This window comes from Procambarus clarkii, chromosome 65 (genome assembly GCF_040958095.1).
Source record: "Procambarus clarkii isolate CNS0578487 chromosome 65, FALCON_Pclarkii_2.0, whole genome shotgun sequence".
NCBI classification, from domain to species: domain Eukaryota; kingdom Metazoa; phylum Arthropoda; class Malacostraca; order Decapoda; family Cambaridae; genus Procambarus; species Procambarus clarkii.
Genome location: NC_091214.1, coordinates 23,834,385 through 23,860,808, shown reverse-complemented (window position 1 = coordinate 23,860,808; position 26,424 = coordinate 23,834,385). Strand labels below are relative to the sequence as shown.

Genomic DNA, 26,424 nt, shown 5'->3' with positions numbered 1-26,424 from the left:
CTCCTGTACACCAGTTGCATAGTGCTCCTGGCAGTATGGGTTCCAGTCACTTCTTAATGAATTACAAAATTGTCCAACCTATACTTCATTTAAAAGTAGAACAATGATTTACTTAATATCATCTTCATACTATCCCACTTGGTGCTACCTAAATGAACCCTAGAATTTGGTTTTAAACCTCATATTTTCTGCACTGTGCTTATGGGGAAAAAATAGGAATATGCGCTTGAATTTGGCATTTTATTAAAAGATTTTTATATACAATATTAAAATAGTATTTTTTTTGTGATGAGATTTTCAATAATAACAACAATCATATTTAGTCTAAACAAAGTGATTCCTTCTTTCATTTGTAAATGTTTCAGCTCTCTGGCATTACTATCATTAAAATGCAAATTATAAAGTCAATATTTTGTGTTAAGTACTGCAACCAGAAAGTTACAAAACAAACTATTGTAAATCACATTTGTTAAAAACAACAATGCTGATAGTATGGAAGGCACCGTATGCAAAAGGATTATATTTATAATGATATATTCCATAAGTAAGCTTACTCTAATGACAATGAAGTAAGCTTGGCAACTGACTAAAGCCTTAGTGCAAAAGTTCTAATACACAAAGTTCAGTTACGTAAAGTTCACAGTTATGAATTATAAAAGTTAGCTTAATAAACGATAAAGCTGCAATTAATCCCAAGCTCTGTCCTGCACAAAGTAATCACCACAAGAAATAATTATAGGTCAACAATCTCTTTGAAATTCGTTAAGTAGTCCAGCAATGTTGTAACACAAAGTTTATCAGCATTCCAGCATGTGACTTCAGTGGTAACTGACGAAATGCAACTCAAAACCTATTCAATATGTATATCAAGCTCAAGTGCACGCAGGAAATTTCAACACAAACTTAAAATGCAACAGAGAACACTAACACGCATGGGCCATAGTAACTACATGATCAAAACAGGTGTGAACTCCTCAAGGTACAGTAATGTGGCAATGAGGACCTGAGAAGATGCGCAAATGAATGAAAATGAGAATTTGTAAATTACGCCATTTAGAGAATGACTACACCATGTGTTGAGAGCATAATACATGACTGTTGGTGTAAAAAAAAAAATCATGATTAACTGCCATTATATTTGTGCATTTAATTATACAGTACAGTTATGTACTATTAACTGGGCTGAATAATTTATAGTATTTCCATTTGATTCGTTAACTTGGGGCTAAGCCTTAAGCCAGGTACTATACCTCATTAGGTTATTGAGCACAAAGTCTTGCTAGAACAATTTGCCAATCTTTTGAAATCCCCTCCTCAATTATTGCTAAGTGCTCATTGGCAGTGAAAAAAAAGGAGGCTAAATGTGTCCAGCCTACCCAGGCCTCAAACCCTGGTCTTCTTGCTTGTGAGGCGGGCAGCTGAGCTAACCACACCAACACACGATGGTGTTGACACACTTGAATCCATTCCAGCCTAATGGAAAGGTAAATATGAATATAAGATGGAGAATAATTTGAATAATTTTGCCTTATGAGCATTTAATATGTGGCAATTCACATGAGCTTCAAATAAAAAAATACACAGGTAAGTTATCTGCACCTTTTAATCACCTAAATTATTGCATTTGTAGAACCTGCAATACTAATGTTGGTATTTAGTTGGGAGACCAACATTAAGTCATGTTTACTGCTGAAGTAAACATAAAAGATGAGGGCTATTGCTTAAAACCCAGTCAATAAAATATATATATATAAAAGCAGACCAAGCCTCAACTCTTTACTACTCCACTCCAAAACATTTTCATACTAAAATAATAGCTGCAACATACAATATACACGTAGTACTGTACTGTATTTTCAAAAATAGTTTTACACATAAATATTTAATTGTAATTACCAGAAAGAAAATCACAAATGTGAAACACTGAAACATTTCAATGTCAATGGTAATGCCCTTGAGGTAAAAAATTTACTGTACTATACATTATATACAATATTAATGCACAGCTTGTGTCCGTAGCTTTACTAGCTTCAACCTCATAAAAAAAACAAAAATAAAACTCATTTCTAACATGAAAACATACCTTGCGTTGATTTTGGAGCTCAACACCCCAACGGCTTGGTTCCTAACCAGGCCGTCTCATAATATGAGGAGGCCTGGTCTTAACATTAATAATAATATATAAGATAAAAACCCACACTTGTGTATTTGTGAAATTTATGAAAGGAATTTACACCAACGTCTGTTTAGACGTTGAGATTTAAGTCTCGTCATAATCACACACTCGGACCTTGATTAAGCACTCAGTAGAGTGCAAAAGACTGTGTAAATTCGTTACATAAATTTCACAAATACACAAGCGTGGGTTATTATCCTATGTTGTTATGTCTGTGAGAAGACATTATACCATTACTAATCCTAATAATTTCCTCCTCATAACATTCCTAAAATTTTTAAAGTGGTTCCTCCTATGATGTAACAGATAATTTTATAACAAAAATATTCATTTTGCTTCCATATTAAATTTGAAAATTACCTGTACTAAGTTTTTCAGATGTATGACCATCAGGTGGAACAATGCAATTTGGAGCGTACGGGGGCAGATCTGATCAGAGTGCATACTTATTTAATAAATACTGTAAATGAATACATGGTGTTAAAAAAACATACACAGTACTCATCAGTAAATAAATGATACAGTAGCTTGCCATTTAAAGTGGTAAATGGTTACAATGACAGTTACAACCCCGCTCCTGTGCCAGATAAATCCACTACGGGCTCACCACAACCTGTGCTACTTGGAACTTTTTGTTCAGAGTAGCTGAATCTAAAAACAACAACAACCAGTGGTTACACGAAATGTAAAACTTCTCACGTGCCTATCAGAGTGTCTGGTGATCATGCAAGTAATATTCAACAATAGCATCTACACATTCAAGAATGAGATTTTGATCGACAATATTTTTTTTACACTACGTCTACTAGTGCCTATTTCAGATTTTAGGGTACCCATTGCTGTCAATACTCATGAAAGTATTTTTTCATATTAAGCTATGATTAATGAGTAGCTCTTGCAAGAGGTTGCTGGTGCATACTGTAATATTATAATTCAAATCAGTTTAACAGCATTTTGTAACTAAAAACATATAGATCTCTGCTTGCTACTACTCAATTTAGTAAATACTTTTCTTTTTATTAAAAACTAAAATATTAAAAAAAATAAAAATCATCTTTGTTTTATTTACTTTTGTGGCGAGGTCAGCCAAAGCCTGTTGCAGAAAGTCAACTCAATGTGTGAATTTGAATTTGGTGTACGCAGATTTGCAGTTACTGTATGTTGTTTGAGTTTTAGTGCCTAACTTTTAAATATGTGATGAGAGAATGGCAAGTTGACCAGACCACACACTAGAAGGTGAAGGGACGACGACGTTTCAGTCCGTCCTGGACCATTCACAGTCGACTTGAGAATGGTCCAGGACGGACCGAAACATCGTCGTCCCTTCACCTTCTAGTGTGTGGTCTGGTCAACATACTTTAGCCATGTTATTGTGACTCATCGACTGCATACGGAGAGAATTGCAAGTTTTATGCAACAGAGGTTTTGTTTTGGAAAGAGATGCCAAGCATCACATCTGATTTCATGCCTGTCCGAGCATTCAGCATTTATATTATACATGTTTTGTATTTGTGGCTGGAAAGTACCAGTAGTACAGTAATATTATTTGGGTAGATGTTTTATGAAGTAAATGGAAAAATGGAGATGTTTAACCCCCTCAACTGGGCCGGCCAACAAATGTCGTTTTGAGAGTTGTCCATTTTTTTTTAATTAGGCTATATTTTAATGTTTTGTAATGTTTTCATCACTTTGTGTTTTGAAATGACAATATTTGAGTTTGGAAACGTTTTGACATTAACTTTACCTGAGCATTTATAAAAACTAACAAAAATATATCCTAAACAATAGCACTACGAAGTTTTTGCCAAAAACAGGTGCGCAGTGCAGAGGTTAAGTCACACTTTATGGGGAACAGTGAGGCATTAAACCTCATGCAGATCAAAGTTAGCCTTATCATGAACGCATCCACTGAAAGAGATCAACAAAATTATTTTTACCAACCTTTAAAATATAGAGAATAAAGACTATAATTACGACCAAAAGAAAAGTCACATACGACCATCAGTTCCCAATGCAGAAAACACGAGATTGACAACAGTGGCTGTAGCACTGGGATCAAGAGCGTGTGCATACTGAGGAATAAATGAAAAATATATTTCTCCCTAACTACACAAATTTTAAATAGACTTTGAAGAGTATTAAAAATATAATAATTATTAGGTAAGGAATAAAACTTGGCAAGTAATAATCAGATGATGGTGCTAAGCCAGTATGGTTATTCACCATCCCAGTCACCAGCGAGTAATTATCAACAGGAGGCACAGAGTCGGGGTCTACATAGCACCATCCCAGTCACAAATAAAAGTATTATTTATACAGTATTTAAGATGTCAATATAAGATCAGAAAGACAAACTTTTGATCCATTAAAGAGATTCAATAAATTATTGGGTAGTAATCTGTGAAAGAAAGAGTCTTCAAGAGCTGAATGGAAGATCTTGCTGTTTCACTGGCCAATTCTTTGGAGTCTATACTCAGTTCGACTACACTTGATTGTATTTACTAAAATGGAAAATGGCTAATTTTGGATTTCTGTTACCAAATAATTGAGTGGGGTTTAAAGATTCAATAGCCGGTAAGGCACGCATACAAGCTACAATAGAGAAGTAGGTTACGAAAAGCCAACTTATTAAGAACAAATCAAATAAAACTTTGACAAAAAGAGGATTTATGCATTGTATCAGGAATGACAATGAAACCCCTAAACCAGATGGGGATTTAGAACCATCAGTGAAAATAGCAAGAGAATGTGAAAGTTTGTAAATATTCCAGGTAGTGTTGCTTTTTAAATCATAGGCATGAGGTGCCCTGGAAAATGACTCCTAACAAGTTCATTTTGTTATCTGTATAAAAAGTTGTATATAACCGAGAGATTTATGAAAGGGCAGCAAACGATGAGTCTCCCCATCTGGCTAACCAAGTGGATATACTTACTCCTGCCGTTTACCCGCTCAATGCATTCTAGGATCCATCAATGCTCCGCCACTGGCAAGAATGGCATAAATATTTAGATACAAAATTAAGAAAAGTCATGCATTGAGAGACAAGAAAGCTTAGGAACAGCGGATATAAAAAACATTATAATATAATGAATATCTAACTTTTGAAATATTCAAGTATGATTCATTAATCATAAATAGCAAGCAAGTACCAGAACAATGTTAATTTCACACACCAATAGATGACACTAAGACTGGTTCAACAGTGGAAGCATTTTGAATAAACAGCTTTTGTTTGTTAACAAAATATGTCAACATTGAAGACAAAACTGGCAAGACCTTTCTTGAATACAATACTTTCGTATATCAATGAATTAATATGTATAAAAACAACTTCTGAACCTACAATTCCCAAATACTGATTTTGTAAAAGTAACAAAAAAAATATCCTAGAAAATTGTAACCAAAAAGTTAGAAAATGTGGAAATTCAATGGGCCCATTTCAGAAGATATCATATAGCAAAGGGGTTTCATTTTATAAGTGGCAAATTATGTTCAGTGAAGGTTTGAATTTGACTTGATTCTAAAAATATAATTCTGAACTTAGTTGTTAGACCGTATCTCCATAATTACTTACTCCAAAGATATTTTATAGAAATTCCAGAGCAAAAGAAGGTTTTTTAGGTGTGATAAGTCAATAGGAATGGTTCATTTAAAATATTAGGGGGTCATGACTCTGCCTTTACCCCAGAGGGGGTCAAGGCAGGGAAATTTTAGTAATAGAAATTCTAATAGAATATTTTTATTTTAGGCTAAGAGAAAATACTGGGCAATACAATAAGATTCTCCTGGAATGTGACCATCATAATCATTGAAATTTAAATTTTGCTAAGTGAAATTTGCCAATGAGTATGAAAAATTACAGTAGGAATAACAACTCATTTAATATTGCTCCACTGCATTCATGACTGTTTTGGTAGGCATGCACGATACCATGAGAAATAGTTAGCGCACTGCGACAGCCACTCAACACATGAAAAGTATTCTATGGTTCGTTTTCATTAGCAGTTAGCACAGTTTTCCATTCCCAAATGGCTGCCATTGATAATAAGGAACGACGGGGAACGACGCCCGCCACTGCCCCCCGAATGAGAAGGCAGGAGGCAAACCGGGAGTCCCCATAATATTGATAATAAGGTTTTGAGAGCAAGGCATGAAAAAATAAGCCAGATGAGGTGAAATTTTCTTTACAAATAGGTTGTGACAGAGGTCCATCATAAGTTGGAATTAATATTTAGCTAGGTGACATTCACCCATAGAGCATGGGGAAAATTAGGGTATTAACTCTATTGTCTGGATTTCAGGGATTTGGATATACTGTACAAGGTACCAATTGGTCCAGATCATTGAGCTCACACTGTATTGAAAATATCTTCTACAAGAAATCAACAGAATCAAACATTAACAAAAATATACACAAATTTCACAAAGCTAGACTAGCCACTATATAAGTATATACTACTGTACAACTTTCTCTTACCAGAAAACACTTAGCTGTCAATATTAGAATTACCGACGTGAAAAGTGCATTTTTAACATATGGCGATATCAAAAGAAAACTATACAATTGGATGCACGATTGCAAAGTGTGGCAAGTAAGTGAGGTTAGTTAGAAGCAGCAAGGGAGCGTGAGCAGGCTACTCCTCAGTCTTCTGGAACCTCTATCTGTCCCATGGGTTTCACATCATCTTTCATTTTGAATAAGCATCCAGTGCTTGACACAATGTCCTCTATGCTCACACCTTCAGCAATCTCCTCCAATGTCAACCCTTCTTCTTTGTCAACACTGAATACGCACTGAAAAGAAAATAATTTTGACTAACATAACTGAATTATATCTGCTGAACTCTTCAAATATCAGAGCGGCATATCACTGATTAAGAGTACTGTATATGTAAACAAATGCCCCCCACCTTAAATATTTCACACTATAAACTCTATGTCTCCTCACATTTACATCAATGCACTTTTAATACTTTAGACTGCCTCAAAATTCAAGTGCTTGAGTGAAATTGAAAACACTATAATACTGAAGCATCATTTGGGCTAATGAGACTTGGTCTAGATAGGTGAGGTGATTTTGCCTAGGTTTATATGCTCCTGGTTAGTCAAAAGCATTGGAAATTTAAGACTTATCAAATTGTGAAAAACGACCTGAAACGTTAAGCATCAATTAACAATAAGGCTTGTAGTAAAATTCAATCACCTTTTCAGTAATGATCATGTCAACACAGTTTATGCCGGTGAGAGGAAGGGAGCAGGCTTCGACAATTTTGTGGTCCCCTTTCTTGGAAGCGTGTTCCATTGTGACGACCACCTTGGTGCCAGGAGATGACACCAAGTCCATGGCTCCTCCCATGCCCTTCACCATCTTGCCCTGATGATGCAAAAACTCAGATAAAATATTATTGTACAATATTATATTTCAATTTAGAAGCTACATTCATAACTACAAACATCGTCACAGTTCCGAAAGGAATGAGTAAGTGCAAAAAATGTATTTTTTGAATGTTTGCATTGAGAAACATTATTGTAGTAAATTTCACTTACAATATATCTGCTTATTATTGAACATTAAAGCTGTTATAAAGAGGCACTAGACTGTCACACATACCTTACCTCATTAATATTGTCTTGGATGATCCCCTTAACTACGGTTACCCAACTACTTGGGGCGGGCGGTAGAGCAACGGCCTTGCAACATGCAGATTGCCGTTCAATCCCTGACCGTCTAAGTGGTTGGGCAAAATTCCTTCCCATCCCAAATCCTTATCATGACCCCTTCCAAGTGCTATATAGTCATAATGGCTTGATACTTTTCCTTGATTGTTCCCTCCCCTTCCTTAACTATGGTTACTCACCGGAATCATCCAGTTAGCAAGGTCACCGTACTGAGACACCTCCATCGCTCCCAAGATAGTCAGGTCTACGTGTCCACTGAGGAAGAGAAAGTGGTTTACAATCTGATGCGTGTATAGTACTGTGTTTTCATTCACCATGAGCAAACAAATCACCGTTTGTTGCAGGCTAAAGAAAAACATCATTTGTTTTGCGCAGAACTAATAATATTCTCTTCCTTACCCCCTAATCATGGCAAAGCTCTCATCTGAACTGAAGTAAGATGCTCCCGGAATGACAGTGACTGTCTCCTTGCCAGCATTGATGAGGTCAGGGTCCTGGCTTCCAGGAACTGGGGATGGCCCAAGACCCAACACACCATTCTCGCTCTGAAGCTTCACATTCATACCTGCAACCAAATGTAACTAATTTTCTAACAAATATTTCATCCCCACATGTTATAAAGAATACGTTCCAAAGGATAGCATAGTGTATGAGTTTAACCAGTATGAGGAATTCAATAAGCTGTACTATGCAATTTACTTTTGAAGAAACGATGATGTTTCGGTCTGTCCAGGGGGCCAGATTCACGAAGCAGTTACGCAAGTACTTACGAACGTGTACATCTTTCCTCAATCTTTGACAACTTTAGTTACATTTATTAAATAGTTTACAAGCATGAAAACTTCCCAATCAACTGTTGTTATTCTTATAAACAGCCTCCTGGTGCTTCGGAGCTCGTTAACGGTTTAATAATTGTAAACAAAGCCGCCAAAGATTGAGAAAAGATGCACAGGTTCATAAGTGCTTGAGTAACTGCTTCGTGAATCTGGCCTCTGGACCATTATTAGATGGACTAAAGCATTGTTGTTTCTTAATTTGCTGATGTGTGGTTTGAACATCATGCATTTAATCACCATTATCTGTACTAGCAAAAACAATGTACCTTTGTGTATATATACTTAAAAGTAAATAAAAAACCATTACATAAAACTCCGTAAACTAGACAATACATTAATATTATGCAAGTCTAACCATTATAAATTCTGTAAGTCATTAACTCTTGCCTCAGAATTATGATTCTCATTATTAAAATCTTACTTCATGAGTATGACCTCTTTCTTAAGTAAAATCATTTTGCAAACAATCATTCTCTAAATAGAAACAATTTAGTCATATTAATTTACATTTAATTAACATTGATTAATGGTTTATTTAACAAACTCCTTATAACATGTCACAGAACGAGGAAACAAATATCATTATGGTTGACATTAATAATTCAAAAATAGAAAGTACGCATAACTATATAGACAAGCCCAAATATATATAGCGTCCTCGACAATTTAAATTGGAATGGACATAATACAGGAATCTTTAAGCAAGAGTTGAAATTCAACATCCTATAATACTGTACTTTGTCGTTTACATTAAATTTAAAGTGTAAAGACGACTAACCATCGGGTATGTAGTTGCTAGCAAGCATGGGCATTCCAATACCAAGGTTGGCATACATGCCATCCTTGAACTCCAAGGCAGCTCTCCTCACAATACGCTCCCTCATTGCCACTGCGGGGTTAGACGCTGCTGCACTCTTCTTCTTCTCCTTGCTCAGGGTCAAGCGCTACGGAGGAGAGCGGCTCCAATTACCATATGGCAACAGGCACGAAAGACAACAACAACAGAATACAGTACATCTTATTCTGGGACATACACGGAAATGAATTAAGATGTGGACTAAATATACTATTTATGCTGAAGTGAAGATCAGTAAAAAATGTCTACAGTAATGAATGTCTGAAATGCACCACTGACTAGTGGTGTGTGGTATAGTTTGGCTCATACAAAAACTCCAAGCAAAATACTCTACAGGCATTTAACAAAATCAAGTAAAAATCTAGGACAAAATCATTACTATCCCTCCCTACTGCATTACTACTACAGTGTATTTATTTCAACTTTGCTTGACCTGTTGCAACACTACCCAACCTACCTCAATTCTCTTCTCATACTTCTCTCCCAGGACAATGCGATCTACATAAATGGCAGGGATGTGGACCAAATCTTCTGGGATCTCTCCAACTTCCACTATTTCCTCCACTTCCACTATTGTCGTTTGAGCTGCCTTGCACATTGGCAGATTGAAGTTGCGAGCCGTCTTTCTGTTGAAAAAGTGTGCTACCATCACTCAACGGTTGACAAACTCAGGAAGTCTTTATCCAAATGACACTTCTGAATTAAACTGACAAATATCAAAATATTTATGAATTGTCCCACAACACAACTTGAGGTTATCTTGAGATGATTTCGGGGCTTTAGTGTCCTCGCGGCCCGGTCCTCGACAAGTCCTCCACCCCCAGGAAGCAGCCCGTGACAGCTAACTAGCATCCAGGTACCTATTTTACTGCTAGGTAACAGGGGCATAGGGTGAAAGAAACTCTGCCCATTGTTTCTTGCCGGCGCCCGGGATCGAACCCGGGACCACAGGATCACAAGTCCAGCGTGCTGTCCGCTCGGCTGACCGGCTCCCCTACCGACCGGCTCCAACTGCCTTCCCCTTCTGAAAATAACCCACACCCTATCATGTTGGCAACGCTCTCATTAGTAACCCAAGCAGGCTATGAAGACAAGCATCGTACAAGTACTGTACCCATTTCTTAACTTTTGCCAACTGACTCCAATCAAGAAATTAACGAGTTGAATGCAATGAAATGCTATTTTCTGGAGGAGCTAAGTGGTGCTCTAGTTAGACCTTGGGGGAAATGTGTGAGGCCTCCGAGACCCCTAACAAATAGCTAGGTAGATACGTACTATTGTTTACCAGGAACTAGGGCAAAAAAATCTGGGGCAAGAGAAACACAACGCACAAGAAACCTGTGCAAGGTAATCTGATAACATGGCCAGATACGATAATATAATATGCACAGCTTAATGCTGAACTTTAGTAATACTGTAATATAGAAAAATCAAAGTACAAATAGGTCTGGCAACATTCTATACAAGAACCTGAATACTTTACTAATCACAACCTGCCATCTCACAGATCATCCTGTATCTAAAATGTGAAAAAAACATGGGCCAAACCTGAAGATGAGATTGCCAGCTTTGTCAGCTTTCCAGGCCTTGATAAGAGCAAAGTCCCCAGTAATAGCCTCCTCCATGATGTAGTTACGACCATTGAACATACGGGTTTCCCGGGGGGCACTCTGTATGTCGATGATGCCATCCTTGCCGTATCTATACAGGGTGAATAGTAGTAAATAATTTTTGACACGGGTACAAAAAAAAAAGCATGACTATTGACTTAACAATAAATAAAATAAGAGTAGATGGAAAATAATAGAACTTGCAGATGGTACTAGTGCGCATACTAGTGGCTTTACAAGATTGTAATTACTATGCTATGTATCCTCAATCCCAATGTACCTTCTTGTATGTATATAAATAAAATAAAATAAAATAAAAATGGTGATGGAAACGTTTTGGAACTACAAATATTCCACTATGAACAAATAATAATATGAGAAATCATGAAGAAGATGAATACACAAGGCTTAAACTGAATACATATATTGTATAAGCACATGATATTATACTGTGAAAAAAGATGCTGTAGTAGTAGTAGTAGTAGTAGTAATCCGGCTGAAAATGACAACATACAACACTAAAACCTTCGTCCATCCGTGCTGCCTTCCATCACCTGACTTTCCTGTGTGCACGCTCACAGGAAACTCTCATCCATCCCCTCCTCCCCCCAGCCCCCACACTCACCGTGTGAACACAAACTACAATGAATGGAGAGTAACACACACACACTTGTATCGAGATACTGTAGGCATTACTATGGCACAACAATGCATATGTGAAGACTGTACATGATGATACAGGCTAAAATAAGGCATTGCAAGTACCAGAGGAAATAAATTTGCCAATACTAAAAATCCAGTTATTTCAGTGATTGGTTATTTTCCAAATGATTGTTTCTTGGAAAAATAATGCAGAGGGACAGTGGAAGTTTCAAATGAGGAGAAATTTAATGATTTGCCTAATCAATAAACACGTAATACGCAAGTGAAAAAATATGAAATATTTACTCTCGAGACTATAGTATGAGCAGCACCTGATTTACTTACTTGATTGGTGCTCCTCCTTCATGAACAAGCGTACCATAACCCGTGGGGGTGAAGAATGCAGGTATACCAGCCCCTCCAGCTCGACATCGCTCGGCCAATGTACCCTGCAGCAATTAAGAGAACTTTCATGTTTACATCTCATATACCTACCCCCAGGAACTACCAACCGAAGCAGAGGAGCCTCCAGGTGGCTTCATTCACAAATGTTTCCATCTCCCTAAAGCTTGGCAGGACCAGTGTTTAGCTTGGGAAGCTTCAAAGGGGATGCTCCTCAAATTAGTTTTTACTATGTAAAGAAAATGGTTAAATAAACAAAAATGTAAAAGGCAAAGACTTTGGGAGGAACTTGAGTGAGGACTTTGTAAGAAATAAGAAATTGTTTTAGAGAAAATTGAAGATAGTTATGGTAGGAGATAAAAATTGCAGGATGTGGGGTGGTAAAGAGGAAAGTATTTTTGAGAGCTATGCATGTTATCTTGAGATGATTTCGGGGCTTTTAGTGTCCCCACGGCCCGGTCCTCGACCAGGCCTCCACCCCCAGGAAGCAGCCCGTGACAGCTGACTAACTCCCAGGTACCTATTTACTGCTAGGTAACAGGGGCATTCAGGGTGAAAGAAACTTTGCCCATTTGTTTCTGCCTCGTGTGGGAATCGAACCCGCGCCACAGAATTACGAGTCCTGCGCGCTATCCACCAGACCAATAGGTGGAACTTATAGTTTGAGTTTGGGGTGTTACAAGTGGTGAAACACGTAATACCTGTACTAACATGTCTCCCTCGGAAAAATCAGATGTGACAAAGGGCCAATGAAACACTGGATGATGGTAATGGAGGAATTAGTTATGAATAGGGAAAAAGTTTAAGGTTCATGGTATAGATGGAATAACTGAATATGTAGAAGTATAGGGGTGAGATGACAGTGGACATAATGCTAGATTATAATAATATCCATTGTCAGGAAAAAGAAGCCTGTACTTAAGTTTATGGAGGTCCCCCAAGGCCAACTACTGGCTTTCCCAGGTTGCACCCCACAACAACTGCCTAACTCCTGGCTACCTATTTGCTGCAAGGTGAAAAAAAAGCATCAGGTGAAATGAAACATGCCAAACCACTTCTATCCCGCTCAGGGACTCAAACCGAGACCTTCAGTTGCAAGCCAAAGACATAGATGACTGTGCTACAGAAAGAAATTGAATTGAATTGTGCTACAGAATGACAATAATTTAACAAGAAGGGTGTAGAAGGGTGAAATAAAGGGGGGCTCACATAGTGGAAGCAGATGACCAATATCTTAGAAGAGTGGAAGAATATATGACAAAGTGTGAGGGATGAAGTGTGGTGTGTCGGAGGCTCCTGGGAGCAAGTCAAGCATTTGAGATGGAGATAGCAAATTGTATGTATAACACATACTTACAACATTTGGAATGTGAACTTGTCTCCAAATTAATATAATAATAATAATAATAATAATAATAGTAATAATAATAATTTAATTAGGAAAAGTACGTACATAGTTGCAGAGTTACAGTACAAACATTCTGTTTGATTTAAAGATAGAGGTAGTACATATAATACCTAAAGCCACTAGTACGCATAGCGTTTTGGGCAAAGTAGCAAGTATAGTAGTTATAGAACTAACTGGATTGTTGGACTGATTAACTCATTGACAAAAAGAGTTGGACAATCACTTAACATTGAATATTTTGTAATATTTAAATATAAAAGCAGTCATTACAATCAGCTTACCTGTGGTGTCAATTCCACTTCCAATTCCCCATTCAGGTACTGTCTCTCGAACTCAGCATTCTCTCCAACATATGAAGATATCATGCGCTTGACCTGTTTCTGGTTGAGCAACAAACCCAGCCCAAAGTTGTCAACACCTGCATTGTTGCTCACTATGGTCAGATCATTCACCTTCGTCTCAAGCAAAGCTCCAATGAGGTTCTCCGGGATGCCGCAGAGACCAAATCCTAAGTGGAATATATCTGCTCAGTGACTCAAGCATTTTTTATTTTATTTACTTTATATTTATTTATATATACAAGAGTTCTTACATTCTTGTACAGCCACTAGCATGCATATCGTTTTGGGTAAGTCCTTAATCCTATTTTTTTTTACATTCTTGTATAAGTCCTTAATCCTAATTTTTACACACACAACACATCCCTAGGAAGCAGCCCATAGCAGAAGTCTAACTCCCAGGTACCTATTTACTGTTAGGTGAACAGGCCATCAGGGGTGAAAGAAACTCTGCCCATTTGTTTCCGCTTCCGCTGGGGATCGAACCCAGACCCTTAGGACTACAAACCCTGAGCGATGTCCACTCAGCCGTCAGGCACCTACATAACAGTACCCAATTAACATTTCTGGCATTTCATAAGCCACCCAAAATTATAATATTTCTTTTGATTGAGTCTTCTTATACTGTATAGATTCTTTATTGGTCATTTCAAGTGCTTTTAAATGTAAAAAGTTCTTGGAAAAAGCCTTTGAAGTGTTTGTTGAAGAATACCACATACAGTTTTATTAATAAATAATAAGGAAAAGCAATTTTCCAGTACCATGCTCTACCAATTGTACCATGGGCAAATTTTTCAGATCTACTAATTCCAAATAGATGTGTGGAAAGATCTATCTGGTACCATAATACATTCTTGGGCAGAACAGAAATGGGTGGGAACATTCTATTTTACCTAATGCAGCTGTTCACCTAGCAGTAAATAGATATGCATCGGTTAGACGACTGTTGTGGGGTTGCATCTTGGGAAGGGTCAGTAGCTCGCCCTTGGGATACATGTATTACTATCATTCTATATTATATAGATCTAAGAGATCAGTGGTCCAAGATCAGGCATCTGCACAATTAACAAAATTTAAATGACATGGGCAGCTTGTGTTTTGTTTGGCATTGGATAACAAGGTTAGTAACTTCATTCTCAGTCTAGAAAAAAAGTTGATTTTTGTTTTTACTTTACATGGACATGATCATGATTTACTGGAGGAATCAGAAGTTTACTGGTACTGCATCATCGGCTGTCCTTACACTCCCTTACATCCTGTATTTTTTGTTTCGTGACGCATTTGAATTATATTTTTTGCATCTTTACATTCTAAACACTGTAGACTTCACAATATTTGCATTGTGACTACAGTATTTGTGGCTGGAAAGTGAAGGGATTATAAAATATTACAATTCTTGTTGTTGGAGATGGGAAGCTGTAAGCCAACTATTAACCTTCCACAGGATGCAACCCACAACAGCTGCCTAACTCTCAGATGCCAATTTTTCTGCTAGGTAAACAGAGGCATCGGGCGAGAGGAAATCTCCCCAACCATTTCTGTCCTGTTTGAGGCATGAACCCAGCTCCCTCTATTGTGAGCAAATATATAATAAATATTTACAGAAAAAGTGGAAAGATGTGAACTTTCTGGAGGGATCAGTAATATATCCAATTTTCACCATATATAATATCTAAGTTTCATTCAAATGGGTGAAGTTTTACATGAATTTCAAGGGGCACTACACAAGTGCAAACATGGTCCATATGTACGTTCATGCCAATATGAAAGTTTTAGCTTTCATATACAGTACAGATATGTGAAACTTGTTGCTATGTATTTGGGTGATAGGTGTAAGGTAATATGTATAATAATAATAAATACATGTAGAGCATGAGAAAAACTCAATACAAAAAGTAAAAATTTAGTTTTCTAAAGCCAGCATTGTTTACAATGAGACGTCACTGGAATCTAACCTCCAACAAGCAGCTTGGAGCCTGCAGGAATATCCTTAACGGCTTCAAGAGACGATTCACAAAACTGCGCCTTTAGATTGACGGACGTTGACAGGAAATAAACACCTCCCTGAAATCAAACGAAAAAATTAATTGAGAAGAGAATTTCTACAAATCGCCAGTAATACACATTCCATTACTCACTCATTATTTGTTTCCTACATACAAATTTTTTAACACCAGGAAGTTCAGGAACTATCTAGTGATCAACAGAAATCCTCCATATACTGACATTAGGAATGCCAGCCTATGGACTTTAATGATGTACTGTTCATAACTCTACCGGCTAAATTAAAATGTGATATTATAGGTAAACATTGCGGCTGTGGGAGTTACTCGACACAGCACCATTTAAAATCTACGGCACAATACTGCACTACATACAGTATGTATTACCATCACCATCCCATGCCCCATCTTCATGGGGAGAAGCGGCCCTGGGGGTAATACGAGAACAACAGAGTATACAAATAAACAAAAATTCATGATATCCAAATAAGATAACTCAGCTACTGTCTATATTGGATCATCACCGGCTCCTTCGTACAATCAAGAGTTGCGTTTTATCGAAACTTTTCAGTTTCAATAACAGGGAACACACACACACACACACACACACACACACACACACACACACACACACACACACACACACACACACACACACACACACACACACACACACACACAAGTAATTAATTAATTGTAATTAAATAATTGTAATTGGGTAACTACACGCAGAGCATTATCAAAATACTGGTGAGAAACATCACAAGATTTAAACCAGCACAATACACCCATGAGGTATCAAGATTGAGGATTCATCACACCTGATGAGTTGTCTCAGCCTCACCACCAATAAACTTAAAAGAAAAACAGACTGTTTACTAATCAGGTAAACACAGTGAGGCGCCATTGAAGCAGATCTCTTATATATCATCAAACTGCAGACGACACAGCACAAAACGCTACACACCTGCACCCCTACACACACCTGCCCCCCACACACATATAGTACCTGGTTGAGCTGGCAAGCCCTGGTGATATTAAGCAGGTTATTATGAGGTGAGCGCAGTAGCCGTCGCAGGACCGTGGCCGCCATGTTGGACCTCCTGATGCTCGCCTCCCTCACTCATCTCAGGAATTATTCCTCCGTGCAAATCCTTCATATAAAAATGTATATTTGGCCCTTATTCTTAAATTTTAGAGTCTTATATTTATATTAAAATAATTTTTTTGCTTCGTATGTTATGACAACACTGAAAACTGGAAGTATTATGATAATTTGTATATCCTGTTATATACGGAATTTAAAGTGTAAACTTTTTAAATAATAATTTTAAAATACAGATTAATTTGTTAGATAAACTCACTTTGTGACAGATTCGTGTGTTGCTGGTGACTGAGGTGCGACGACGATAAAGTTATTGTATATTTATTCACGAAACTATTAGGGAGGGGAGGGGGAGGGAGGGCACACGCCCTCGTCTCAGCCAATCAGAGAATGTTTACAACACATCCGTAGAGATCATAGATTCTAGAGTGGGTTAAAAGGCGATAAATAGAAGCATCTTGGAGGTCAATAGGCCGCCATATTGAAACAGGACCCCGAGATGTGCAAACTAATATTTGTAGGCACTATAGGCCTTTCCAAGAAGGCTTATGGACATACATATAGTATATTATCTAACATATGAATTATTTAATGGCTTGGTGCTTTCCCCTGATAATTATTCCCTTCTCTTCCCTTCCACTCGTGACATTTCTTCAGTCCGATACATTGCCTCTGATTAATGCCCAATTCTTTTGTTTAGAAAATTTTTCATCCATGTTAGAAGCCTCCCTGTCACCTCTCCAATATTTTCCAGTTTCCAGAACAACCTCTTATGTGGAACTCTGTCGAAAGCCTGTTTTTTTTAGGCTCAGATAGTTGCAGTCAACTCAACCATTTCTTTCCTGTAATATCTCTGTGGCTCGATCATAGAAACTGAGTAAATTCGTTTCACAGGATCTTCCAAATCGAAAACCATACTGTCTGTCTGATAATATATCATTTTTATCCAGGTGTTTACCCATTTAGTTTTAATTATTTTTTCCAATATTTTGACTATTACACTTGTCAATGATACCGGTCTATAATTAAGGGGGTCTTCCCTGCTGCCACTTTTGTAGATTGGAACTATGTTAGCCTTTTTCCACATATCAGCTACAACTCCTGTAAACAGGGATGCCTTAAAAATCAGCTGAAGTGGAATGCTGAGCTCAGGTGCACATTCTCTCAGAACCCATGGTAAAACTCTATCTGGACCAACTGCTTTGTTCTTACTTAGCTCCTTGAGCATTTTTTTCAGTGTCTCTAGACACCTCTATGTGCTCTATGGTGTTCTCTGGAATTCTTATTGTGTCTGGTTCCCTGAAGATTTCATTTTATACAAACACACTTTGAAACTTTCGTTTAATGTTTCACACATTTCCTTTTCATTTTCCATGAATCTGTTTCATATTTTTAATCTCTAAATATTAAATTAACCTTACCCCCCCCCCCCCTCACCCGGAGTCAAAGCCTGCAACTCTGCAAAAAATCAACTGTCAGGAATTTGACGTTTGTCAACCGCGACAACTGCTGAAGTAAATATCTATATCTATATAGCCTTACTATACTCTCACCGACCAATGAATGTATAGAGGATAAACGCTACCCCGCCGTGTATACTTTAGCAGCGTTAAAACCTATAGCATCACGCCGGAATTCACAATTATGTTGTGGGAGAAAGTTTCTAGTCAGCGCCTTGAAGTTTCTAGGCTAGCTGCCGCCTAGTGGCGAACTTTCTCCTCACCTGACCACTAGACTAGCTGCCGCCTAGCCTAGTGGTCAGGCGGGTAGAGTTCCTCTCTGCTCCCTGTGACCTTCATGGCCATATAGTTTGCCTGAAACGATATGCGTGGGACGGGAGACATCTCCCGTCACGCAGGGTGCAGTCGCGCCTCCACAGATCTCCAGTATCAGCTCTTGATACTGGTAATGGCTCAAAAGGGCCACCACTTACGGGCTATTCATGCCCGTGCCACCTTTTGGGCGGCTTAATCTTCATCAATCAATCAATGGCATATCATTGGTAGAAACTCTTTGTTGACATTCACACAACAGCCAATCACAGGAAGGGATCAGCTATAGGTGCCATCCACTTAGTAAATAATCTTAGTTCAGCCCACAACAAATGCTTATGGAATTCTGCTTTAACTTTAATTTACCCAAAAAAGTGAGGTGTTAGTTATTTAAAGTGTCAATAAAGTGATAATTAAATATTGCAGGATATAACAAATGTTATATAAAAATGGGCTGACTACCTAACTTGTGACGTTATTATTGGGGGTTGCCTTGACACAAATAATGATACGCTGCTCTGCTCTCTTAATCGAGTAAATTATTCAGTTAGATGGAGATTTCTGTCAGGTGCAAAACAGAAGTTGTTGTTCTTTTTCACAACAACCTTGTTGTTGTGCACAAGGACCTATTTCTTAGTTTAAATTTTATTCATAAAAGAGTGTTGGTATTTCCCGCAACAGCCAATCACAGGAAGGTACTTCCGGAAGCTCGGCCTCCTTATGGACTCAGCACATCGATCTAGCTCTCTGTTTTATCTCTTGTATATACAAACTATGACTTTTTTCGATTACTGTTATAATTAATAATATGTGATACAAGGAGAAAAGGTTTCAAGCTCAACAAGTCACAAATGTAGGACTGAGAACAGGAGATGCTTTTTCACCCACAGGGTTATTAACCCTTGGAACTGCCTACCCGCCGAAGCCGTAAATGCCAAAATTCTGTTAACTTTTAAAGTACAGCTGGAAAAGATCACCAAGGCAAATAGGGGGACCTTCGACAAGCCGTCGGCTTCTTGTCCTCGTCGAGGCCGCTAGTGTTAGTGGTTCTCAGGTAAACTCAGGTACACACGGGTAAACTCAGGTATCTCCAAGTGAAACGGTGTTGATTCATATTTTATATTTTTAATACAACAAAAAATGAATTAATATAATGTTACGATTATTAATGGTGCCCATTATTAATCAGTGTGCCCAGAAATTTATTCCCCCTAAATAAATAAACATTATTATCATTATGATTGACTAAATCTAGTCCTTGAAGACTAGATCAATTGTGAACGCCAGCCAGCGCACAAGTACATGAGCGTCCAAAATACTTTATTTATTTATTTATATATATACAAGAAGGTACTTTGGGTTTATGAGAGTACATAGCATTGATGTTTATACATTCTTGTAAAACCACTAACACGCGTAGCGTTTCGGGCAGAAGAACACAACTTTAACTTATACTTTTTACGTCAACTTTACTTATACACAATAGACATGTGGAGTTAGGTGCGTGTTTTTATTAATTAATATTACATGTTAGGCGTTTACCCTTAATACAAATTATTATATATAAGTATATCACACAGTAAATGTAATAAGAGTCTACTCAAAAACTGGCCACAGTCAAGTGATTAATTGATTGCTAAAGATTAAGCCACCTAAAAGGTGACACGGCCATCAATAGCCCGTAAATACAGTCAAGTGTTTTGTGCGTTCGACCATGTTTGTGGTCCTTCAGATGTAAGGTGTTAACACTGGCGGGCGTCGTTCTTATGAAGCCCGGAATATGTCCATTTAAGTTCAAGTAAGTTTATTGAGATAAGAAAGAAATACATCTCAAAGGGATAGAGTAGCTTAGGCTATTTCTAACCCCCCTCTACTTCAAGTCCCTCAAGGGGCGCACAAATTCAGTGAGTACAAATAGACAAATAACATTACAAGAACATTGCAGAACTCCAGTTACCTAATCCTTATCACAAACTATTAATTAATTAGTCAACTATATAAAATTAATTAATCAACTATATAAAAGCGTATCATAAGCTACGGGATTTGTAGGTCAGTATTTAAAAGGGAATTCGGAGGTAATAATGATACAGCTGCTGCCATCTGTCGGCAAAAGAGAACACTATCAACTGGCTGGGCAATAGTAGCCATAAGGTACAGCTTACGCCATCTGTTGACATCAAAATACACTTATAACAAATTACCCCACAAAATACCACTAGCGCCATCTCTTTTTTTTCCAACGCACTATAAATAGCCAAACAGCAACCCATAAGGCGGGTTGTTGTGCTCGGGTAAGAGGTTCCAAGCTCCGCCCACAGATGGTATGGGATGCATAATCAATGGCATATCATTGGTAGAAACTCTTTGTTGACATTCACACAACAGCCAATCACAGGAAGGGATCAGCTATAGGTGCCATCCACTTAGTAAATAATCTTAGTTCAGCCCACAACAAATGCTTATGGAATTCTGCTTTAACTTTAATTTACCCAAAAAAGTGAGGTGTTAGTTATTTAAAGTGTCAATAAAGTGATAATTAAATATTGCAGGATATAACAAATGTTATATAAAAATGGGCTAACTACCTAACTTGTGAGGTTATTATTGGGGGTTGCCTTGACACAAATAATGATACGCTGCTCTGCTCTCTTAATCGAGTAAATTATTCAGTTAGATGGAGATTTCTGTCAGGTGCAAAACAGAAGTTGTTGTTCTTTTTCACAACAACCTTGTTGTTGTGCACAAGGACCTATTTCTTAGTTTAAATTTTATTCATGAAAGAGTGTTGGTATTTCCCGCAACAGCCAATCACAGGAAGGTACTTCCGGAAGCTCGGCCTCCTTATGGACTCAGCACATCGATCTAGCTCTCTGTTTTATCTCTTGTATATACAAACTATGACTTTTTTCGATTACTGTTATAATTAATAATATGTGATACAAGGAGAAAAGGTTTCAAGCTCAACAAGTCACAAATGTAGGACTGAGAACAGGAGATGCTTTTTCACCCACAGGGTTATTAACCCTTGGAACTGCCTACCCGCCGAAGCCGTAAATGCCAAAATTCTGTTAACTTTTAAAGTACAGCTGGAAAAGATCACCAAGGCAAATAGGGGGACCTTCGACAAGCCGTCGGCTTCTTGTCCTCGTCGAGGCCGCTAGTGTTAGTGGTTCTCAGGTAAACTCAGGTACACACGGGTAAACTCAGGTATCTCCAAGTGAAACGGTGTTGATTCATATTTTATATTTTTAATACAACAAAAAATGAATTAATATAATGTTACGATTATTAATGGTGCCCATTATTAATCAGTGTGCCCAGAAATTTATTCCCCCTAAATAAATAAACATTATTATCATTATGATTGACTAAATCTAGTCCTTGAAGACTAGAACAATTGTGAACGCCAGCCAGCGCACAAGTACATGAGCGTCCAAAATACTTTATTTATTTATTTATATATATACAAGAAGGTACTTTGGGTTTATGAGAGTACATAGCATTGATGTTTATACATTCTTGTAAAACCACTAACACGCGTAGCGTTTCGGGCAGAAGAACACAACTTTAACTTATACTTTTTACGTCAACTTTACTTATACACAATAGACATGTGGAGTTAGGTGCGTGTTTTTATTAATTAATATTACATGTTAGGCGTTTACCCTTAATACAAATTATTATATATAAGTATATCACACAGTAAATGTAATAAGAGTCTACTCAAAAACTGGCCACAGTCAAGTGATTAATTGATTGCTAAAGATTAAGCCACCTAAAAGGTGACACGGCCATCAATAGCCCGTAAATACAGTCAAGTGTTTTGTGCGTTCGACCATGTTTGTGGTCCTTCAGATGTAAGGTGTTAACACTGGCGGGCGTCGTTCTTATGAAGCCCGGAATATGTCCATTTAAGTTCAAGTAAGTTTATTGAGATAAGAAAGAAATACATCTCAAAGGGATAGAGTAGCTTAGGCTATTTCTACCCCCCCTCTACTTCAAGTCCCTCAAGGGGCGCACAAATTCAGTGAGTACAAATAGACAAATAACATTACAAGAACATTGCAGAACTCCAGTTACCTAATCCTTATTACAAACTATTAATTAATTAGTCAACTATATAAAATTAATTAATCAACTATATAAAAGCGTATCATAAGCTACGGGATTTGTAGGTCAGTATTTAAAAGGGAATTCGGAGGTAATAATGATACAGCTGCTGCCATCTGTCGGCAAAAGAGAACACTATCAACTGGCTGGGCAATAGTAGCCATAAGGTACAGCTTACGCCATCTGTTGACATCAAAATACACTTATAACAAATTACCCCACAAAATACCACTAGCGCCATCTCTTTTTTTTCCAACGCACTATAAATAGCCAAACAGCAACCCATAAGGCGGGTTGTTGTGCTCGGGTAAGAGGTTCCAAGCTCCGCCCACAGATGGTATGGGATGCATAATCAATGGCATATCATTGGTAGAAACTCTTTGTTGACATTCACACAACAGCCAATCACAGGAAGGGATCAGCTATAGGTGCCATCCACTTAGTAAATAATCTTAGTTCAGCCCACAACAAATGCTTATGGAATTCTGCTTTAACTTTAATTTACCCAAAAAAGTGAGGTGTTAGTTATTTAAAGTGTCAATAAAGTGATAATTAAATATTGCAGGATATAACAAATGTTATATAAAAATGGGCTAACTACCTAACTTGTGAGGTTATTATTGGGGGTTGCCTTGACACAAATAATGATACGCTGCTCTGCTCTCTTAATCGAGTAAATTATTCAGTTAGATGGAGATTTCTGTCAGGTGCAAAACAGAAGTTGTTGTTCTTTTTCACAACAACCTTGTTGTTGTGCACAAGGACCTATTTCTTAGTTTAAATTTTATTCATAAAAGAGTGTTGGTATTCCCCGCAACAGCCAATCACAGGAAGGTACTTCCGGAAGCTCGGCCTCCTTATGGACTCAGCACATCGATCTAGCTCTCTGTTTCATCTCTTGTATATACAAACTATGACTTTTTTCGATTACTGTTATAATTAATAATATGTGATACAAGGAGCAAAAGTTTCAAGCTCAACAAGTCACAAATGTAGGACTGAGAACAGGAGATGCTTTTTCACCCACAGGGTTATTAACCCATGGAACCGCCTACCCGCCGAAGCCGTAAATGCCAAAACTCTGTTAACTTTTAAAGTACAGCTGGAAAAGATCACCAAGGCAAATAGGGGTGTAGCGAGTAGATTATCCCAATAATATACTCGCTGTGTCTAGTATCTGAGAGCTGTGTCAGATGTTCGTAATCGCTGCAGATCAGGGTCTTCCCGTTGGGCCTTACTGATTACACAATAGTCCACCTGAGCTGGGTTTGTCACGACGTGGTTTATGGTGGGTCGAGACAGTGCATCGGCTATGACATTATTAGTTCCTTTGACATGACGGATATCCGAGGTAAATTGGGAAATAAATCCCAGGTGGTTGGCTACTCGAGGAGAGTGAGCATCACCCTTGGCCGCCAGCGCATAAGTGAGAGGTTTGTGGTCTGTGAGGATGTGGAAGTTCCGCCCCTCGAGAAAGTGCCGGAAATGTTGTATGGCTGAGTAGATGGCGAGCAGTTCCCTATCAAAAGTGCTGTACTTCTCTTCAGTGGGTGACAGGCGCGCTGAAAAGAATGCAATTGGGCGCCATTCTCCTTTAACGAGCTGTTGTAGTACAGCACCAATTGCTGTGTTTGAAGCGTCGGTAGAGAGATTGGTGGGAGCGTCAGACACTGGGTGTGCGAGCAAGGTGAATTCCGCGAGCTTGTGTTTTATGTCAGTGAATGCTGTCTCTGCCTCGGGAGTCCACTCCAACGGAAGACGGGACGTGAGTTTCCGACCACGTAAGAGGTCGTATAAGTGTCGCAAGATGTCCGAACAATGTGGGATGAATCGATGATAAAAATTCACTACACCAAGAAATTCTTGCAACTTCTTTGGAGTAGATGGGCGCGGGAATTCCTTGATTGCCTCGATTTTCTTCTCTAGTGGTTGGACCCCTGCTGCTGACACACGGGGTCTCAAGAAATCCAGCTCTGGAACATGGAAAATACACTTCTCGGAGTTGAGCTGCAAGCCGAAGTTGCGCAGACGGGTGAGAAGGAGTCGGAGGTGTAGCAGATGTTCTGTTGGTGATGTACTGGCCACCAGCAGATCGTCAATGTAGGCGTAGCAAAAAGGAAAGTCCTTAACTACTTGGTCGATGAAGCGTTGGAATGTCTGGGCTGCATTCCGTAGACCAAAAGGCATCCGGACGAATTCAAACAGTCCAAAAGGTGTTGTGATCGCTGTTTTCGGAATGTCTGCCGGTTCCACAGGGATCTGGTGAAATGCCCGCACAAGGTCAATTTTCGAAAAAACGGTTGCGTTGCTCAATCCCTGTGAGAAATCCTGGATGTGTGGTATTGGGTAGCGATCCGGCAGAGTACGAACGTTGAGAGCCCTGTAGTCCCCGCAAGGGCGTCATTTCCCTGGGGCTGTTTTCGGGACCATATGGAGAGGTGAAGCCCATGGACTGTTCGAAGGGCGGATTATTCCTGCCTCCTGTAGCTTATTGAATTCAGCACGTGCTACCGCCAGTCGTTCCGGTGCCAGGCGGCGTGGTCTGACGAAGGTAGGTGCTCCCGTTGTAGTAATGTGATGCGTAATCGTATGTTGCACCTCTGGTCGAGGGCTGGCGGGTTGGGTCACATCTTTGAATTCATCCAAGAGTGCTTGAAGTTCCGTAGATGCGACTGGGGTGACGATGTTAACTTGTGTAGAGGTACTAGGAGAGGCTCGAAGTACTGCACCTGCGGGATCCACAATAAGTCGATGGTGTTGCAGGAAATCCCATCCAAGAATGGGTTGTTCCACATCCGCTATGAGGAAAGTCCACGTAAAGCGACCCAGAGAGGCGAACTCGAGAACCAGGGCGCAGGTCCCATATGTACGGACGGACGTACCATTGGCGGCTCGTAAGTCCAAACCAGGAGTACGGGTTGGTTTGACCAGTGGGGGAGGCAACACACTAGCTGCTGCACCTGTGTCAACGAGGAAACGGCGTTTGGTTATGACGTCAGATATGTAGAGCAGTGTAGTGTTTGAAATGGCGGGGTCACTGGCCGTTAACAGTCCCCGCCGAAGTAGTTTTCCGACCAGGAACAAGGAGCCCTACAGTTGCGGGCTTGGTGTCCGAACTTCTGGTGGTAAGAACAAAGCTCTCCCCGATGTTCTCGCTGTCGCCTAGAGACTGATACTGGATTCGCTTGGTACGTCCTCCCTGGGTGGAAGAAACGCCGGTTCTGGAGGACGTCGAGTTGTTGGGTGTCTGTAGTCTGCTGTGTTACACTGGGATGGGACAGCGTAGCGTTATCAGACGTCGTATGAAGCCGGTCTGCCAGTGTAGCCAGCTGGGCTAATGGGGTGTCGTCAGCCATACTGAATAGGGCCGGTTGAATGTGTTTTGGACAGAGTTGTATCCACAGTGATCTCACAATCTCGCTGGGGGCCGGGCCAGTTGCAGTATGCATCACATACTGAATATGCCGCAGAAGCCGAGCTGGT

The 26,424-nt window shown here is 38.9% G+C and overlaps 1 protein-coding gene across 1 annotated transcript; it reads right to left on the bottom strand.

Annotated features, from left to right (window-relative positions):
- Positions 1–6,345: 6,345 nt before the first annotated feature.
- On the bottom strand, positions 6,346–17,095 carry SCOT (Succinyl-CoA:3-ketoacid CoA transferase). The gene is made up of 11 exons (XM_045763314.2): positions 16,961–17,095; positions 15,904–16,012; positions 13,892–14,118; positions 12,146–12,249; positions 11,097–11,249; positions 10,006–10,174; positions 9,471–9,636; positions 8,256–8,421; positions 8,036–8,111; positions 7,381–7,551; positions 6,346–6,971 (listed from the first exon to the last, which is right to left on the bottom strand). Exons 1-11 carry the CDS (start codon positions 17,042–17,044, stop codon positions 6,819–6,821), a joined length of 1,578 nt encoding a protein of 525 aa, XP_045619270.1. The 5' UTR covers positions 17,045–17,095; the 3' UTR covers positions 6,346–6,818.
- Positions 17,096–26,424: the final 9,329 nt, after the last annotated feature.